The sequence below is a fragment of the Uloborus diversus genome, chromosome 1 (genome assembly GCF_026930045.1).
Source record: "Uloborus diversus isolate 005 chromosome 1, Udiv.v.3.1, whole genome shotgun sequence".
NCBI classification, from domain to species: domain Eukaryota; kingdom Metazoa; phylum Arthropoda; class Arachnida; order Araneae; family Uloboridae; genus Uloborus; species Uloborus diversus.
This window is the reverse complement of record NC_072731.1, coordinates 128,585,909-128,607,751: the sequence shown is the minus strand read 5'-3', so window position 1 is coordinate 128,607,751 and position 21,843 is coordinate 128,585,909. Positions and strand designations below refer to the sequence as shown.

The 21,843-nt window shown below is 34.8% G+C and overlaps 1 protein-coding gene across 2 annotated transcripts in view; it reads right to left on the bottom strand.

Annotated features, from left to right (window-relative positions):
• LOC129232091 (heterogeneous nuclear ribonucleoprotein R-like) overlaps positions 1-21,843 on the bottom strand; it is a gene marked incomplete at its 3' end in the record, with an annotated part of 69,651 nt that overhangs the window by 31,774 nt on the left and 16,034 nt on the right. For both annotated transcript variants that reach the window (XM_054866329.1, XM_054866336.1), the window contains 3 exon segments: positions 8,496-8,672; positions 11,188-11,552; positions 17,793-17,950. In XM_054866329.1, the coding sequence (XP_054722304.1) occupies positions 8,496-8,672; positions 11,188-11,552; positions 17,793-17,949 (699 nt within the window). In that variant the 5' untranslated portion in view covers position 17,950.

The window sequence follows — 21,843 nt, the reverse complement described above, 5'->3', positions numbered from 1 at the left end:
TATCAGGGCTATAAGCAGGATGCGGAAGAACCTCCATGCAATCGAGTTCCTTGAGTTTCGCTTGCACTGTTCTGGAGCGATGAGCTGGTGCGTTGTCATGTTGCAGCAATACTCTCTTTCTGTTTGTCAGAGCGGGGTATTTCTGTACAAGTACAGCGTGAACACGCTCCAGTTGTTCGGCATAGAGGTCCCCTGTGACGGCACAGCCCGCAGGAACCAATTCGAAGTGAATAATGCCATGGATATTCCACCAAACATACAGCAAGACCTTTTTGGCGAATCTGTCCTGTTTCGCGTGGGCCCGGGTATCTTGACCTCGTGGCACCCACTGTTTGCGCGTGTCTGGATATCGGAGAAACACCCACTTCTCATCCCCAGTAACGATTCGTTTCCAGAATCGATCATCCCTTGGGTTTTTCAAAAGTTCTTGACAAAGTTTCACTCTGTTATCGGCCTGCCGTTGGGTCAGTTCATGTGGACTTTGTCTCGGTCGCTTACTCCTGAAGTCCTGTTCAAGGAGCCTCCGGTGCACTGTATTTTTGGATACTCCTATCCTGTGTGCTATCGAACGTGTGCTGGTTCTAGGTTCGGCCAGGACAGCAGCTGCCACAGCGGTCCCAATATCCAATTTTGGCCGTCCACTTCGAGGCTGCTCTTCCAGGCTCAAATCGCCAGACGAAAAACTTTTGAACCACCGGGATGCTGTGGATCGATTGATCATATCAGGTCCTTCAACTGCACAGATTTCCTCGCTAGCAGCTTTTGCACTTAGCCCTCTTTTCCAGAGAAAATGAAGCACGGCACGTGTCGCAGTTTTTGAATCACACATCTTTCGCGATGTCACACTACTACTATGGACGCTATTCTCCTCAATAAACATCCACACTATTCTATGACCTCTACTTGTTCCCCTGGTGGCAGTTTTGAGCGCATGCGCATCTTACTGTGTTGTCCGATCCACGTCGCAATCTGCATACCATTGACGGTGCAGAACTTTTGGGACAACCTGATAGCAGTAGAATTCTGTGAGAAAAGCAATAGCTCATGTAATCAATGTCTATAAATTAGTGGAAATTTTAAAAAGGGGGGAAAATAGTAATGATAGTTACTTTGTTTTCTGTTGATTATACATTAATTAATAACAACTTATTTTAATGTAGTCACGGTACATTAATACAATCCTTCAATGCTGACTGATGAAGTTGTTGCTTACGGAAAAGAACTATCTCCTCTAACGTACATCAAGCTTTAAGTTTTGTGTTTTTTGTTCCTTGTGAACGGATGTTAAATACTAACTAACTTTCTCTGGGTATTAGATTTTGTCCGTCTTGCTGGAAAGTGTTTGATTCTTATTCTCGGCACTCGGCAGAGTCACAGCAAGAATTATGCTTTGAATGACAAGAACCGAGGATCGAGATTTCAAGGAAAATAAATATCAGCCTTTCACAACTAAGTCCGACACTATTTTCTAAGATCCAATAAGGAAAAGGAATTTTAGAAAACAACTTTTGAGTGACTAGTTAAGCAGGTAAAATTAAATTTGGTGACCAGTAAAGGAGGGTCATTTTACATTACTGTGAATGAGACCTTGTCGGGACCAAAGAAAAACGACCATTTAAACGGAGTGACCACTTAACCGGTCAACTACTTATTGAGGTTTCACTGTATTTTGTTACATTATCATCATTTAAAAGAGGAAAAAAAATTTCAATATTTTTTCTTTGCGGTTATGATCAGAGAAAGAAAAAATTAACAGAATCTTTGTTACCAAGGTGATAAGTTGAGTCATTCATAGCTCCGCCCATTTTCTTTGGATCTATTCTTATTGGTGGATTTCCTTTGTTTACATTGAAGTACTTTGTTTACATTGAGTCGTAGGTGCCAACTTTGGCTGTTTTTGAAAAAAATCTGCCAACGCGACCCGGTTACCGTAATTCTACCGCCAATTGGCTTGCCCATGTTATGGTTCCACGTTATGATAGCTTGGTTATTTACTCGTCCATCTTATGGTAATTTTGCTCGGAAAATGTTAAAATTGTAATACCAAAAGAATAAAATCGAATTTTCGAAAAATTGCTTCGAGGTGCACACCCCCATGCTACAAACTAACTTTGTGCCAAATTTCATAAAAATCGGCCGAACGGTCTAGGCGCTATGCGCATCACAGAGATCCTGACAGACAGAGAGATATCCAGACAGAGAGACTTTCAGCTTTATTATTAGTAAAGAAAGATAAAGAAAGATAAAAATAAAGACGACGACAAAAAAAAAAAAAGAAAAAGAAAAAAAAGCGAAAATGGGAAGAAAAAAAAGTTGGGGAATTTTATAAGAAAATTTGGCTATTTGGGGGAAAAAAAAATTTTTCAAGAGACAAAAATGTTAGAGGAAGTCGATTCATTTTATGAAAATATTAGTGGAAAAATAATTTTTGAATTTGGAGAATTTTGATAAAAAACATCGCTTTTTGGGGAAAAGTTGGAAGGGAATTGGGGAAATCTGGATTTGACCATCTGGCAACACTGAGGTAGACAAGTATATACGTAATCCAGTAGACATTTACATACAAACATATGATATACAAATATACCGGGTGTTTAAACTTTTTGGGAAAATAATTAAAAGGTATTAGAAGGGAGGATATGAAGCAAGAATCGCACATAAGAAACATATGATCACAAGCACAATGCTGACGCGCTACATGCAAGCAAAGCCAGAAGCTGATGGATGCGAAACAGGTCACAAATTTACTACACAAAGACAATTTTGCACAACATTTAAGGTCTCAAGAAAGTTTTAAAGCGATTGAAATTTGCGGCCTGCAGGTATAATTGTTAGGAGGAGCTATTAAAAGTTTTTAGTGGACCTCACAAATGTGTCTTGGTTGAGTCAAATTAGGAAGCATATTTAAGTAAATCATTAACATTAATTAGTTCAGTAAAAATACAACATGTTAACAATCATTTTTAAAAAACTTCTAAGCAAAATTCGTGTAGAATACTCATGTAGAATCCTAAATCCAGCAATAAAACAAAAAACTATTGCAGGAAATTCTAACACAATTGAAAAGTGTTTATACCACTGGTTACCATAAAAACTCCATCTTGATAAATAGTCCTGTGGCCTTGAACTATCTTGACACGGGTAATTTGTGACACAAATCAGGAACTGTACACAGAAGGCCGTCCAGCCTAATTTACGCCTTTAACAAATGAATCAAGCTGTCAATCCATCATCAGCCATATGATCAAAAGCCTGAGCAGTCAGCCTACTTTAGAAACTATACCGGAGGCATCATCATGGAGGAAGAGAAAGAGATCAATGAAGGGATGTTCACCGCTTAAATACATCCTCACTGACGTTCCACTCAATATGCATATTGTCATTTAGGATGTTCAATGAAATTCTTTAAAAAAAACTCCACAAAAGTTTTTGGCAACAGTTAAATTCGTTGAAACCGTTTCTTTGCGGAAAATTTTCTTTTCACTGTGAGTTGAACTGCAAACCGTGAAGTTTGTTTACATTTTGTCACCACATTTGTTAGAATAAACGAAAGTTTTGGGTGAAGCATTTTTTTAGTGTAGCATCAAGGTATGGAGAACCTTTTCACATAAAAATGAGTAAGTATACTTAATATCATTTCCCTAGCACTGGAAAGTCAAGAAAAATTAATATTTCTGATATTTTGACAGTAATTCATGTGCGTCGCAATCACAGAGCACTTTCTGTTGCAATAATGAGACTAGTGAAAATTTTCCATCAGTCGCTGCACATCAGTAGAGGGTCATTAGAGCTACTACAGGCCATAACTTTTAACAACTGCTCTAAATATTTCTAAAAAACTAAAATATTGGGTAAAATCATCTTTGTGCAACAAATTTGTGATTTGGTTTGTATCCATCAGTTTCTGGCTTTGTGTGCATGTAGCGCATCAGGAAGTATAAGTTTCTTATGATTCTTTGCTTCTTATCCTCCCCTGTCACACCCCTTAGATTTTTGCCCAAGAGCTTGGATTCACTCCGTAGGCATACACGTATATAAGCTTATATACCCATGTATACATTAGAGATGAGACGGGCTCAGCCTGGGCCCGACAGCCGGAGCCGGAAGCGGGCTCTAGAACCAAAAATAGGTTTTGGGCTCAGACTCAAGCTAAGATATTCAATCGTGAATCTCCAAACAAATTCAAAGCAAATAAACATTTTCCTACAGTGAGAAAAAGAAAGGAACATTTAAATAGTTCAATCAATGGGAAAATTTAACAAAAAAAAAAAACAGAAAATAAATTAACGCTTACGTTTTTTTTCTGATTACTATTGCAATATGTCATACAGTAATGCGTTTGAAGTGGTGCATTTTGAGAAAATTTAGAAACTTTTGTTAATGAAGAATATTTGCAATAACATTTTTCATTAACAGAAAGATCATGGCAGACTGTAGAAGGCTCCGCTTTTGATACAAGAAAATTTTCTTCGGGCTCGGATTTTGTCTGAGACAATATCACCCGACCTCGGGCGGACTCGGTTAGAAATTTACGGGCTCGGATGGGTCGGGGCTCTCAAAACAGAGCTCGAACTCATCTTCAGTATACATACATGTACTGGTGTATACACGTAAATGTATGTATATACGTCTATAGAGGTATATAATCGTGTTTGCACGTATACATACATACTCGTGCTTCCAAATATATATATGTGAGTAGACATGCACAGACACGAACAGGATGTATTCATGAATTAACTTGTGTATACGTGTATATGTGTGTATGTGCACTTATATATGAGTGTATACATCTACTGTACACGTATGTACTCAGGAATGCACGAATATACTTGAGATACAAGTGCATACACGCATATGGTTTGTTTATACAAGTATACACTCGTATATATGTGACAAGTGCATACAGTTACACGTATATACTCATGTAGATACGTATACATTCCTGTAGGTAACCACATATACACGCTTATATACTCGTGTAGACACGTATACACTCCTGTAGGTAACCACATATACATGCTTATATACTTGTGTATACACGCATATACTTGAGTAGGCAAGTGCATGCATGTCTCTGATATATACATGAATCTACTCATACATGAACGTATTTACTAATGTTTACATGACACGTATATACTCCTGTATACACACATATGCTTGTGCATATACTTGCAACTATAAAAGTAACCGAAATATACAAATATTAGGTTTGTTTACAGACCGAGGACTGCTGATGACCTTTGAAAAAAGTGAGAAAGGTGACAAATTTGAAAACAAAGGTGATTAAAAGGTGACAAAAAAGTAACTAAAAGGTGACCAAAAGCAATTTGTTAAGAACTCAAAAAACAGAAAAGGATTATCCCTTTTTACTGACTTTTACCAAAATAGCCCTATATGCTTTTTGTAAAGATTTCTACAGTTTCTCTTTCAATATATGTTTTAATTTTTTCTATTTTCTTAGTTTCTTCTTCACAATCCTTTCTTTTTTGCTCTTCTTTTTGCTTCTGTTTTAATTCCAAATCCTTTTTCCTTTCACATTCATCCATGTATGTTGTGTAATTTACGTGTGCTTGTTGTGCACATTTAATTATTTCTGGACCAATTGGTAAAGAAAGCAAATGAGGATATTCTTTTTACAGCGTCTTTAACTATAAGTATGCTGTTTAAAAATCTTTCAGTCCTTGCTGTCTTATTTTCACCAAAAAGGTGCTTTGAAATAGAAAATAGTCTTTCAATGTCAGCATTACCATGTGATAATGCAAGTGAAGCAGGGTTGGCAAGGTTTTGGACACTATGGTAAAAACCATGGTTTTTACCGTCCTGTCCAAAACCCTAGTGTCCAAAACTATATGTTAAGAAAAATAGTATTGTGTGAGAAAACATCAAAAAACAGAATAAAATGTATCAAAGTAATGTTTTATATTGAACATTTATTCAATGAGAACATTCAACTTACTTATGCAGCTGATTTTAATCTAGTCGCATAGGAGTTGAATTCTTGATAAAAATTTCAATTTTTATGCATAAGTTTATTTATTTTTGATAATAAGAACAAAATTTCCCTATGTTTATGCATGTGTGCAAATGAAAGCAGGGTTGGCAAGGATTTTGCCATCCTGTTCAAAACCTTGTGTCCGAAAATGTCCAAAACTATTTTGTGAGAAAATACCAAAAACAGAACAAAAAAGTGTCAAAATTATTTTATTGACTATTTAATATATTTATTCAATGTGAACATTCAGGTATAAATATATATGTAACTTATTTATGCAGCTAATTTTAATCTAGTTAAGTAGAAATTATTAAATTCTTCATTAAAAATTTCAATTTGTATGCAGGAGTTTTTTTTTTTTTTTTTGCATAAACTAAATTTTTTGACATTTATGCATGTGTGCAAAAGAAAGTATTCAAAATATAGTGCAATAATTGACTTAAATGCAATAAATTACGATTTTTTTTAGTTACAGAATGTATATTAAAAACGTAAACTAAAAAAAGAATAGCCCAAGTTTTATAATATAAATGTTTAATCATCAATTTCTTGTTCTTTAATCTAAGATTTAAAAATGATTTTTGTTAAAAAATCATGTAAAACTTATTTGCAAAAACAATTTAAAAAATTTAGCTCTTTTCTTGCACCTAAATATTGTACATTTAATAATATTCCTTTGCGTTATGAATGGAACTGAAATTAGTTGTCTTGGTAGTGTTGTGGATTTCCTTTCGAAACTCTACCAACTGTTAAATAAGTTTGTGAAAAAGTTATTGGCAATTTTTTTTAAGTAAAATGTTTTTTAAATGAACATTTTGAAGAAAAATATTATCAAATACAGATTAATTAAACCTCATTAATATCTTTATTTATGCATCATGAATATTGCAGTGAAAACGAATTGATTAGATTACACCCCTTTAACTTTAACATAGTTTTGGGCAGTTTAAGGCAGTTTCGGACACTTTTGAACAGTTTTAGATGGTAAAAACCACCTGTCCTGTCCTAAACCAGTTTTGGACAGTCCAAAACCCAACCCTGAAGTGAAGTTTTTATCACCTTAGAAACATTAGATTATGAGTCGTTTTTTGAAATGTGCTGCTGCCAATAGATATCAATAGTTTTGTTTTCGGATGCTTCATCATCTTTTTCCAGCTGCAAAAGTTTCCACTCATCTTGCAACTTATCGAGTGGAACATCTAAAGGCATGATTTTGGCAACCTTTATCAAATCCTTACAGCTTCTAGATTTACTTCTCTCTTTTGGATCCAAAAATTTAAAACTTTTCAGTAATCTGTTTGATATGCAACTTTTTTCTATTACATACTTGCATGCAGTCACACAATGCTTTTTAACAGCTCTTAAAAACATAACCTTTTCATTTTATTTCAGTTTTGACAGTTCATCTGTCACCTCTCCACTAACAACGAGATCTTCAAGAGGTAGTCTGTTACCAACTGCAAACAGTTCATCCGTGTCTACGCTTAAAAAATCAACTCACTTTACGACAGAGGCGGAGGGGGGGGGGCATATTTAAGGCTATTTTTTAATTAATTTCACTGTTAAAGCTATCATTCAGATACTTTTCAAAGATTTAATTATTTAAAAAAAATCCTAAGACGCATTTCAAGAAAGGTGAGAAAGGTGACAAAAGTTGCAAAAGGTGACTAAAAGTAACCAAATTTTCAAAAGGTGACTAAAGGTGAGAAAGGTGACTGACTCCTCGGCCTGGTTTATAATGGTTTCGGATCTATTTTTAACTATGACCACTTTACCCCATGGTATGACCACTTTCCCCCACCCCGTGGGGTGAAGTGGTCATAAATACAAAGGGAAAAGGAAGTATTATGAAACTACATAAATCAATACTAATTTTTCTAAAATTCACTGTACTGTGTTCTTTAATAATGCAATGAAAAACAAAAAAGTTTAAGTTTTTAAAGAATTTATTGTATTTATTATTCATCTTAGTGGAAAACCTATGATTTTATGACCACTTTACACCAACAGACCCTACCATGTTATTTGTACTCAGAGAAAAACTAATTTGACTACACCCGAACCTTTTTTTATACTGTGGATAGGGACTGCATAAAAGAAATTGCTTGAAACTTCACCAGAAGCTTTAAAAAGTTGTTTTTGCAACACAGTTAAAAAAAATTTTATGCGGTGGATAAGGAACGCATAAAAAGTCTCACATAGAAAATAACCTAAAAATTTACAAAATTGTAATATTTATACGAAATCAAAATAAATCAAGTAGAAAATTTTTGCTAAGTATTCGGACAAAATTTGATGAAAGAGGAAAATTTTGGGAGGTCACAGTGACTCCCTATCGGGGTGCCTATGTCGTCACTTGAAGATACAACCTCGCACTTGTTTCAAAAATAATTTCATCAATTAAATCCCAATCTGACTGAAATCTACACACAAAAAATCGCATAAAAAAAGACCACATAAAAAGAGGTTTGGTTGTAAAGCAAATTCCGGAAACTACCTGCTTCACAGCATTCTGTGCTCCCTGGCGAGTCTTGTATGTGATAAAGGCATAGCCCCTGTTTTGCCCAGTCAGGGGGTCCATCATCAATCTTAGATCCCAGAGGGGTCCACATCGCTCAAAAAGAGGAATCAATTCGTCCTCAAAAATGTCTTTTGGAATCTTGCCCACAAAAATCTGAAAGATTAGAAAGGTAGCTATTAAAAGAATCAGCGGCTATTTAAAAGAAGTAATGTTAGAGGGGAAAAGTTTTAGAAATAAGCTCAATAAACAACAAATATGATTAGTACAATGATTAAATATTTATTATTATAACTACATTGGAATTTGGTACAGATGTGATATATCCCCCCCCCCTTGGCGAGGATAGAATTTTTAGCTCATTATGAAAATCGCCAACGTTGGCGATAAAACTTTTTCCGGTAGCCCTAGTAACCCTGCAGAATATACCTGGGAAGTACAGATGTGAACTAATTCTTTTCGCACCTGTATCCGTGGAGGTAGGTGCACATATGTTCTGCTCTTAGGGGGATTTTAATTTGAAGTATTTTTAAGTTGAATACTCTAAAATAAAGTTTCAATTTAAACTTTATTTTAGAGTATTCTTCTTATTGTTACTTTTTTCTGTTAATTTAGTTGTGCTTTATAATTTAAAAGGAGTTCTGTTTGCAGTGTTATTGAAAAATATCAATTGAAATTTATGAATGAGTCATCTTTTAATTTTTCGTCAGGTCGTCCAACCTTTGGACGTACCGGAGTGCTAAACAGATTTTTTATTTACAAATTAATTGAAAATAAGGATGTTCTTTTAGAATTTTTGAGGGAAATTGGGTTAATTCAAAATGAAATGTTATGTTCTAGATGTAATTCCGTAATGAAAATTAAAGCAACAAAAAGATGTTCAGATGGGTTTGTGTTTGTTTGCAAAAAGGTTATCGGGGGGAAAGTTTGTGGTAAAGAAACAACAATTAGGTGGGGTTCATGGTTCAGTTAAAGTAAATTAAAATTAGAAGAGATATTTTTGTTGCCATATGAAATAATAATAGGAACAAAGAGTGCAGATATTGAAAAGTAATATTTTTTTTCATCTCATACTTTAGCAGATTGGAGAAATTATATAAACGAAGAAATTTTAAATTATGTAGAATTAAAATCCGAAAAAATAGGGGGGGGATGGGAAAATTATTGAAGTAGATGAATCAAAATTTGGAAAGCGGAAATATAATCGGGGTCACGCAGTTGAGGGACAATGGGTTTTTTTGGGGAGGGGGGGGGGGTTGAACGGGGTTCGGGCAGAATTTTTTTGGTTGCTGTTGCGGAAAGGGGGATGGAAACTTTATTTCAAGCCATAAAACAGTGGATATTGCCAGGAACTACAGTTTACTCAGATTGTTGGAGGGCTTATGATACATTAGGGGAAGAGGGATACAATCATTTAACAGTGAATCACAAATTGCATTTTGTTGATCCTGTTACTGGCTGCCACACAAACAAGATTGAATCCACATGGAGGCACGTAAAAAGTAGTCTACCACTTCTACCAGCATATAACAGTGGGGGGGATTTTCAGTGTTATTTAGCGTATTATTTGTTTAAAAAGAATTGTGAGTATGAAAATGAGGACATGTTTATAAAATTTTTGGAAATAGTACGTGACGTTAATTGAGCAGAATATCAAATTAAGCAAAAATAAGGATTTTTTTTTTTTTTTTTTTTTTTTTTTTTGTCAAAACTAACACAGTTTAATAATTTTAACATAATAATAATAATAAAGAGGATAATTTCCGTAAGAGCGGGACATATGTGCATGGCCTGATGCGGGGGTGGATGGAAAAGAATTCAAAAAGAGGTAAGTGCACTTACTTTTAAGTATTGTGTTCTTAGATAGTTAGTTTTTGATATCTTTGTTACATATATTGCGATGTTTATTGTTGTTTTATGTTCTTTTAATGATTGTCTTCTTAATGTATTTGTTGCTCAGTCCTGTTGGTGCCAAAAAAGCATCGCCAGGAACGATGTACGACATATTTTGTCATACATCGTTCTCTTGGCGACACTTTTTTGGCGCCAACAGGAAAAAGTCGCCAAGGGTGGGGTATATCACATCAGTTCCTTGGAATTTTTTTAAAATTCAAGTATCTTAGAATTTAAGCAAAATTTTCTGCAATCATTTTCGTACCTCCTTTTCCAAGCAAGCGTTATGGAAGCATCAAGAAAATTAGACTTTCAAAGTATCTATTATTCCATGGTCAAGAGGCTTTAATTTGGCTGCCATGTTTTCTGGGAGAAATATCACCTTCACATTCGAAAATCTTAATTGAAGTGTACGCAATATGCCTATAGCTCGTAGAGCCTTCACACGAGTCAACTATCGCAATCTAGCCTTGAATAACTAACTCTGTTAGCAGTAAATTACATGTTTATTAAGTGCCAAAAACTCAGTGAAAAAGTTAAATGTGATTAAAAAACTATTAAAAAACTCCTTGCTGTGCCTTTCTCCAAAAATTACGTACAGTGGAATAGGTTTAACATGAAACTGATAGGACCTGAAAATTTTTTTTCATGTTAAAAGTTTTTTATTAAAGAACACAGCATACTGTCCGGGACCACTGTATCACTTCCTGTTAACAGATTTTGTTAACAGGCGTTTTGTGTTAAACGTATTTCACTGTATTTAACTATAACCGCTTACTTCACATCCAGGACCTGGAGGAGAGCCAGTCCAGTTAGGTGGGGGCCCCCCATACTTCCTCTGTCCTGTGGTCACATCCAAGGTATATCCTGTTCGATCCAAGATGGCTTTGATCTTTTCTTCATCTGGACCCTTGCTTGTGGCGCTGGCATTTGCTGAGGCATTGGTCGATGCATTGGCGTTTGCTGGTACCTTCATCTTCTGTCGATATGTTTTCATAACACCACACAGGAATGCAGATTTATTGGACACGTGCTCAAGGCTTGAGTCCAGAAACTGTCGAAGGACGTCGTTCGCACCCTCAACAGGAAACTCCTTCAGGGCGTCTAGGGCACGCTCGTCCAACTCCGAGTACAGGAGCTTGCCTGATATACAAGGAACAAGATTAACAAAACCAAGTATAAGCAGTAAAGGGCAAGTATGAGGTGCTATATTGCTATAGGAAGGAAAAGGGCAGCAACTGCAAATTGATTTTTTTCCATTTATGTCAGCTTTACTAGATTAATTATTTGGTTTCCACTGGACATAAAGTACATAAAAACATCAACTTCCAACATTTCCCTATTGTTAGTATGGAATTCAAAATGTGCTTCTTTGAATATCTCAAAAATTCATTTCTACAGATACTGCCTTTTACCTCCCCACAGCGGTACTATCAATCTAACATGGAATGTATAATCAATCCAACCAGCGTGTGTGTGAGGGGGGAGGGAGTGCCCTCTACTATAATAAGGATTCCTCTGTGCTACAAATTGGGGGCTGGGGGTCATACAAACGTAACTACACCCACCATAAATTTTAAATAACAAAGTCATACCAGCCGTTATGATTATGTTTCTCTAAACTAAACCACGTAAACATTATACATAGATATGCATGCAAAAATCAGAACTTGAGCCAGGTGGACATATGCTCTTGTGACTCTTAAATAGGTTGAAGTCGGATATGCCTGTACCCAAAAGTAACGAAAATAATAAAAATGTAGTTATGCTTGTGTGACCCTAAGCCCCAGAAATGTCCATGCTTTTAAACTTTTCTCCTACCTAGTCGTTCAGTGGAATGTTAATGGCTAATATAATGCAATGCCCAAATTATTAAAAAATAAAATTGTCAAAAACTGATAAAATAGGGGGGGGGAGGCTATCTCTAAGACAAGGTGGGGGTTGGTGAACAATCAGACCATATTTGAATTAGAGGGCCATCTTACATAAGAATTAGCAAGAATGGTGTCAGAAACATTTTGAGAGGGGGATTGACACTATTTAATGTAATCAGACACAATGTCAAGGTAAATTGCTTTTAGTTTTAAAAGCAGAGGGGGGGGGGAGAAGGGGCAGCAGATTAGTCAGCCTTGAGGCCATGTGGAGCTGAATTCGGCTCTGGCCCCAAAAGGTCACACTGATTGCCGGTCCTGGAGCTATCGAATGTCTCTCGGAACATGTGCTTAGAATTTTGGAATATTGCACAACAGATCGAACTAAAGACTGATTCTTTGTTTGCACAGCTTGTGACATATGAGTACACTTCTACAAATGTATGTTTATTTTCTAACACTCAATAGCCTACAGACAGGACATACAGAAAAAAAAATGCAAAGGAGTGGGAATAATTTGAATCTGAAAATATATGTTGTTGCATCAGAGCAATAGTAAGATATCTAATTTCAGAAATAACACTAAGATATCTTACTGGTTGCTCTGAGGGACGACAATATGAAGTAAAGGAAAATGCTCCTTGTCGGAAGGGGGGGGGGGTAATTTGAGGATAATTGTACTATTAACTTTCGAGTCTAGTGGCCACTCGCACTTATAAAACTTCCGAGTCTTGACCTTTAGTGACAAGGTCAAAGTGCCAGTTTCCACGATTTTTGAGCTGTTTTTTAACAGAAAGCCATGAATTTCCATGACAAATTTCACTCATGTTCAAATTCATAAGTTTTCATAATATTCCAAGAACGCAAATATGTTGCTAATGAAGCCGAGACAGTTTTGAACCTGAACGAGGGCTAGCTTTTCACGTTTCACATACAGGGTGGCGACTGGAACTTTAAAAAAAGTTCCCTGACTTTTCCCTGATTTCCCTGATTAAGTTCACCAAATTTCCCTGATTTACGTTACCAATGATAATGGTTTTCTTTCTTTGCTTTACTTGAAATCCATTGTATGTTTGTATAAAATGCAGTATTTTAAACGTTTTAAGTTATGTAAAGTTGTTGAACTAAAGATATATTTTAAAAAAAATGCTACTTTTTTTAATAAAATGGTTCAAAAAAAAAAAAAACACATGACAATTGGGGGGGGGGGAATGACCTACAAAACAGTATATTAAATTTTTATACAATGGAAAGATTATAGAAAATTTAAAAAAAAAAAAAAACTTTACTTCCAGATACCACTTAGCAAAAGAATTTAAGAAACTATTAAAATTACTTTTAACAACAAATAGTATAACGGCAAAAAGCAAAGTTTTTTAAATTGAAAGTTCAATTTTAGCAATTGAATTAAAAATGCGAAGAAGTAATAACTTTTGAGCTTTTATAGTATTAATTCAAAAACCAAAGATTTCTTCTTGAAATCGTGATTATAGTACGCTAATTACATTGAGACAATGGAATAAAGGCAAAGGAGCTAAGGCATAATTGAAGGCTTCCTCTTTGCCTGTATGCAGACCCCGAAGTGGTTTTCTTAGGGGAAAAAGTAGGAAATAAGGAATCAAAAATTTAAAAAGTAGGAAAAAAATCCCTTAAAAAAGTAGGAAAAAAATAGGAAGAGATAGGACTACACACACGTCAAGACGATTGACAATCATTAGTATGAAAAATAAACTGGTGGAAACAAAGATATTAATTACAAAAATATGAAAATAAAATCCAAACAAAGAAACACCTTTCAACAATACAGTAATAAAATTTTTAAGTGTGAACGAATAAAATGCAGTATAGCGATCGCGAAAAAAAAAAAAAAAACCACCAATAATAATAATAATAATAAAACTCTTTTTTGGTGCAATAAAACCATTTTTGTTAAAAATTTGTTTTGTCAAAAACGAAAACATTTGTTGGAGAGCATCCATTTATCATTTAAAAATATCAACACTTTCAGCTCCTGTTATCATAAACTATGATACAAAAGCAAAGCAAATATTAAATTAGTTTTAGCTAAAAATAATCAGCAGCTGACATGCATTCTTGCATAAACAGAGGCAGATGCTTGAATTTGGAAAAAAAAAAAGGAAAACGACTGCAAATGCAGAACTAAAATAAATGTGTTCTTAAATATGGGACATAAAATTTATAATAAAATAATTAAACTAAATAAATAACGAAATAAGTTAACTAAAGGGTTTGTACTATGTTATGTAGTTTTAACATTCAACAAACATTTTTGTTTCAGGCACGTCATTTATGGGGGTCAATTTCTCCCCTCCCTGGCTTTGGAAAATAAATGCTTAGCTGTACAAGTTTCTGCGGTTTTTGTTTTTTTCAGATAAAATTTGCATTCAATATACATCCTTCGCTAGCCACCTCCGAGGGGGGGGGATCAAAGTGACGGGCCAGTTCTAATTTTAATCAAGCAATAAAAACGAATATTGTTTTAATGGTTTGATAATTTTTACCTTGTTCTTCTTCCAAAATTTTTGTCACAAAAAAAAAACGAGCTGATGTGTGCATCACATGACCTCCTTTTACTCCAATTTAATATCATTTTCTCATTATTGGCAGTTTTAATGTGATTCAATAGTTTACTCTCTAAATATCACCAACAGTGGCCAAATTGAAACCAGATTTAAAAAAACAAATTAAATAAAATTAAAAAAAAAAAATTCCAAATTTGTCGCCAAGTTCGCGACCAAAAGACTGCCGATATATCGCCAAGTGTGGGCCAAATTATAACACCACTTGAGTTCACATCGAAATTAACAATGATTTCCCCACAAAAAGGGGCAAAAGACCCCCTTTGGAGCATCCGAATGCAACCAAAAAGGGAGGTGTACAACTAGATCCCACTACGAGTCTACGTACCAAATTTCAACTTTCTAGGACATACCATTCTCAAGTTATATGAGATACATACACACATACATACATACAGACGTCACAAGAAAACGCGTTGTAATTAACTCGGGGATAGTCAAAATGGATATTTCGGGTGTCTGTACGTTCCTAGGCATATATCCACGTGTGGTAAGGTCGAAAAATAAACTTTACGTTCATTCGGGCGTGAGCAAAATGGAAATTAAGGCCGATTTTTGAGTGAAAATTTTTTCACGAATACAATACTTCCTTTTTTGTAAAAACATCCATGTATGGTAAACATAACATTTTTATCAAAGACAAAGATCAGTTACTAATGTATCTCTGTGCATAAAAGGGAAGGCTTGTAGTTTCTCTCAATCCTCACCACACAACAAAAATATCCATTCGGAAATTGTTCACGAAGTTAAGAGTGAAAGGGAAGCACCTGGCATCAAATGCCTGCATATATTTCTTTCTCCCCCCTCCCTTTGGTCAGGCGCACTAAGTACAATTGCTTACAGTAGATACGCCGCATCGGTATAATTGCCGCACCCTGACAAGAGTAAGAGTCAAAAAATTTTAAATGCTCAGAAATGTCGCATTGTCATAATCACAGCACACAAAAATGATGAGCAACTCCTCGATATTGATGATATATCAGAGTAGAAATACCCATTAAAAAGAAAGAATTACATATTAGTTTGTGGCTGTATCCCCCAACTTTTAAAAATGTGAAGAAATAAAAACAAAATATCGCATTTAAATTGATTTCCGATTTTTCTCCAAAAATAGGGAACGTTTTGCCCATCCAAGTTTTGCCGTTTTTTTTTTTTTTTTTTTTGCAAATAGACTCTTTGCAAGGAAAGAAAATGTAATTTTATAGAATTTATAATCATGTTTATGATTTAGAATGAACAATAATCATATTTATGTACGAAAAAAGTTAGTTTCCGCGATTATTTTTGAAGTGGTCCGTTTTTGCGAATTTCTGTTATCTGTCGCTTTTATGTTGTACTAACATCAATAAAATATATACAGTGTACAAGTTTTTCATTTTTTGCTTCCTTATGTTCCTTTTAAAGTTTTACATTGCCTTTCTATTTAAATAGAGCTCCAATTCACTTGTAATCATATAAAAAATTGGCGAATAAGAAATTCGATTCTTTGTGCATTTTTTTGAACAGTCGGCCGTTTACTTTAACTAAGGCTTCTAATTGACGGGTAAATAATATATAATTGCATCAAAATGTGCCAGTATCTATTTTTTTTTAGTTTCGTTAATGCAGTAGGAATGAAGTCGGGGCGACAAAAAGAAAAGTCGATCATAAACTACGCAACGGCAAAAAAGTCACTTACGAAAATTTAACTTTTAAACACGAAAACGTCGCCGCCGCGGCGTTCCTTCCAGAATTTAATGTAGCCAGTCAATGAAAAGCTCAGGATCTGCTTGCTTCTTTTGCTTTTCAAAATTGAAACATGTAGAAAATCATAGGTGTGGCATTGTAAAAATAAGAATCAATGCACAATTAGAAGTGCTATACTAAACAAAGAAAAAGTAGGAAAAAAAAGGAAAAAGTAGGAAAATAAGGAGAGAACTCTAAAAAGTAGGAAAAAGTAGGAAAAATAGGAACTCTTCGGGGTCTGTTGTATGGTTGTTTATTTTACGTAGCATTGAAAGCGTAAAAAGAAATTTCAAGCTAGGTAAAATAAACAACCTAACAGACACAAAAGCAATCTTAGGAAGTTCATCCTGTGGTTAATAAGTAAGATTCAATACTTTGATGTTGAGGAAAAAAGATGCACAAATATGCGACAGTGTATAATCGCACCTCATTAATTTTACCTTTTTTTTTCTTTTGAACAGATAATTGGCGGAAAATGCGTAGGGAATTAAGAGTAATTAATTTTGTAAAGCAAAAAAAATTTTCTTTCTTCAAAAAATCAATTTTCCCTGATTTTTTGTTATTTTTTCAAAATTCCCTGACTTATCCCTGATTTAAAAAAAATCCCTGACTTTTCCCTGATCTCCCTGATCTGTCGCCACCCTGACATAGATAATAAAATTACGGTACATTTCAGCCAGCAAGATTTGTTGTTGTTACTTATGCCACTCGAGTACACAAGCCCAAGTACCAAAGTTACTTGATTTTAAGGCAGAGGGGTTACTGCTTCCATTTTAATTGAGCACTTATTTTTAGGTAGAAGTCCGATTTGGCTCAGTCAACACGATAGGTGGCAACACCATCTACGGACAGTTCGATAATTTAGAACCAGACCAGAAGCCGAATAATCTTCTGGTCTAGCACTCAAGGTATCGTTTCACTTGGAGGACACTGTGACCACGAGCATATTTAACATCGCCCAGTCACCATTAATGACGACGGCCACAAAGATTTTATTTCTACAATTAAAAGAGAAACATACTTCACAAATCATTGGGATTCCTTTTCTGGTATAGAATTTCTGGTTACAGCATGAATAAGTGAAAGGTCACTTCCAAATAAAAATGTGGCATTTGAATACCAAAACAATGTGCTATCAGGAAAAAAATCAGAACTTAGTAATAATGAGAAAGAAATGAGAGACATACCTGTTTTAAATATTTCTTCTAGTTTACCGACCACTTTAGGATTAAGACCATATTCGACAAGTTTCTTGAATTCTTCGGATTTTTCCGTTAGGTCCACATGGTCGGACAGATCCATTAAACACTTTGAATTAGTAATGGATCCATCTCGCTTAGCCATTCTAAAATATAAAAAAAATAAGTGTAAGTTTTCTACAAAATTAATCAATATCTAAAAAATAGAATGTTGGATTTTATTTGCCGTACAGCAAAAAGATAATAAATGGAAAATTTCAATTTTAATAGTGGCATATATTTTTTTCTTTTTTGTTTATTTCAGAGTTCCATTACAAATGAGCAAATCAGAGAGCTGAATAATGATTTTAAATAATCACAACAGTTTTTTTGAATATAATTTTATATTGCAGTAGTTCAACTAAAGGGTAAAAAATTTCTCCAAAAGATTTTGCAAGAAAAAGATTTCTAGTTTTTTTCCGTCATAAGTCTGTTTGGCATAAAACTGCCAGTTTTCAAAAAAAAAAAATAATAATAATAATAATAAATAAATAAATAAATAAAAATCAGCATAACTAATTTTAGAATAAAATTTTTCAAAAGTATTGAATCTATTCACCTAATTTTTCAAACACCTCATTCTGAAGGAGATATTTCAAGTGATCAAATCATTCAAGGGTAGACACCCAAAGTACGTAGGTTTTAGTAAAACTTGAGCTAGGTGAGCTAGTTCTTTTCATGGATACAAGAATAATTACCTATCATTTTAATTATCTTATTAATTTTATCTTATTTTAAGAAGGAAGGTTTTTTTTGGGGGGGGGGGGACAGCATTTTGTTAAGTATTGTGCTGAGAATTTAAATAATATACAATCTAGTTAAAAACTATCACAACAGTTTAAAAGATCTTTAAACAGCAAAATTTGAGTTGAGTTTGGAACACTACTTATTTGTGCTCAGCCTCTGCTCAACAACCTTATTTTGCTCACTAAACCTCCGAAACTCAATGTATTTCAGCAAACAAAATTAAAAATGGTTTAAGTAGATGTAATAAAATTATAGGGTTTGAAGTACAGTGAAACCTCCCTTAACGGACACTCCCGAATAACGGACACCTCTAATTAACGGACATTTTTGCAAGTCCTAGTCCCTCAATATAGGCCATTCCATGTAATTCCCTCTGAATAACGGACAATTATTTCACAAAAAATTTCCCTTGCAATCGTAGCAATTCCGGTTTTTTTCTTTTCACAGAATATCTTAGTAACTGCTTGCCTTACAAAGCTTTTCATCCTCCACAACTGATATTCCCCCCCCCCCCCTCCCGTCATTTCCTTATCACTGTTTCTTGGAATTAAAAGAGTGGTATTGGGCAGAGGCAGCGATTGGGGCTTAAAAGTTGGGGACAGAAAAAAAAAAGAACTAAAAGACATATGGTACTTTTTGCGGGCAGCAAAAAATGAAAAAGAAAAGAAAAAGTCATAATTTTGTTATGGCTAGTTTTGAGAGTATTGAAGCAGATAAGTGAAAACTGATGTCAGTCTAACAATTAATATACGTTTTTCTTAAGATTTTAATGAATTTTATACACAATAACTATTCAAAAGTTAAGATAAAAAAGAGGAAACTGGGCGCTTTTTCTAACCGAGGCTCTCGGGAGATGCAATTGAGCAGATCGGCGCCGGTAGTAGTCGGCTTTATGGTGGCTTTATGGTGCCGTGGTTTCGTTGGGTTGTTTAATTTTTAGACATGAAAAAGATTTGCCCATATTCAAGGTCATATTGCCAACTGTCAATCATGCAATAGTGATACTTGAGATAAAATAAATAAATTAACCATAAAAAGTGTGCCGTTGGTAATGCAAAAAAGAGATGTCAAACTGTTTTAACTGATTACTTTAATTGATTAAACGCTTTTTAAGACAAGTGTGTGCTGTCAGTATACCTTTATGAAGAAAAAACAGATTAATTACACTTGACGTAAGATGTAGTAAACCTTTCGGAATTGTTTTGATTGTGTTCTAAAGGGAACAACAGCCCCTTTTGGAAAAGGTAAATTAAGTAGTTCCTCCTAATAGCGGACATCTCCCAATAACGGACAAAACTTCTAGTCCCTTGACTGTCCGCTATTCGGAGGTTTCACTGTATAAGTTAGAAATTATCAAAATTATGCCGCAACAGTACCAGAATCAACCAAAGACGTCCTCTACTCAGGGCCGACAAGAGGATATGCCAGCCTAATCGAAAACTAGAAGCAGTTGAGTGGCCGCCTTGAAATCTGAGAAGCATTAGTTTGACACGTTTAAGGGCGTCGACATGCAAAAATTATTGAGGGAGCCAGACGTCTTCATTAGGAGACTGTCAAGGGGGTATGTAATCCCGAAAATTTTTCATATTTTTGTCCTTTGAAAATGCTATTTTACATATATTTTCTGATGTGTGTAATTAGCACTAACTAGCATAATGTGACAAGTCGTTTTCAAGGCATATGAATCTAAAAGTTTGTATACATATTTTCTGGTTTAATTACACCATGTCGCTTGTCTTAGGGACATTTTTACAGCTCTGTTTTGTGGTGAAAAGTGTAGTGGACAAATATTGCTAGTAGCTATAAATCTAAAACCAACTTTGGAAGTTCACCAAACATCCCCCTCATATTTGACGTAAAGCATCATCATAGCAGTCTTCTTAAATCTGGAAAAGGCAAATCTAGGCATACAAGAACATCTTTTAGTGAATTAAATAGGCAAAATATTTAGTAAATTAAATGCCTTTTAGTATCTGGAATTTCATAAAGGCCTACAGGTTCCTAAAAACTTCACGATTGTCACAGACATTCCACAAGTAAAAATAAAATCCTCTTCAAGTAAAGCACTGGCCATTCCCTCTAAAACACACACAAACACAATTTGGGGGGGGGGGGGCTCGAGCCCCCCTCAAACCCTATGGAGTTGGCACTAGTGGACACTGGTCTACTTATTAAAACTCTCTTGGATCTACTTATACCTATTATTAAAAAATTAGAAAAACGCCCGTCAAGGTATGATGGGTGAAAATTGCTTCTACATTTGGACGAAGCAATTGCCTGATTAGTGATAGTTGGATAGCTCCAGTAAGATAACTGATAGAATTAGCGCTACTATCACTCCTCTTGACTTATCATTTATTTAACTTTATTTATGTTCAGTTAAAACGCCGCTTTGTTCCATCAAACCCACGTTTTTCACTCGTTAGAGTGCGACACCTGTATGAGACGATTATGCAGATTTGTACACGTGCTTAGCCGTGATTGGTTGCAGTGTTCTGCATGCATATAGGAAGCATCTGACAACTTTCATGTCCCATCATGCATCAATATGTTAATTTGGTTTTGAGATATAAACGATGTTTCCTTACTGAACGATACACTCTCTCTCACTCACCCACCAGAGGTAGCGAGTTGCTACTCTCTACCTGGGCTGCTTAGCTATTTTTCACAAACATTGAGCATGTGCTAGTCGCAAGGGAAGATGTTGACTCGGCCATATTAGATTTAGGCTCGGTGTTGTTTGTGATCAGGTATGCAGTCATGTTAAAAGTAAACCATTGGTCTTTCTACATGTATTTATTTTAGGTTGCTTTCAATGTTTTTAGTTAGAAAAAAAAATGTTATTGTTTTTTAAAAAGTGCTTCATTCATCTACGAGTTTCCAACCAATCACTAGCTAAATATTGAATAAATGATATCAGATGTCTACTGCATTCGCTGAATAACAATAATTCCATTAGATTAATCCTAAACTGTAGTAGTGTTAATTTGTTTTTTTCATTTTCCTAAAAAGTTTTACCATTAAAACAGATAAGTTAACCGGATTCAGTGCAGTCTTGTCAAAATAAAACATTTCCCTGCATGTCAAACATTAGCAAAATATTGCAAGTTCATAAATAAATTGCCCGTTGAACTGTATTCTAAGAATAAGCTCTCCCTCAACTTTTATCTTGAGGAAATTCCTGAAAACAGCAAAAAAGACTAAAAGTAAGAGTGGTTTCAATGCAATCTTCAGGATTAATACAAGACAACTG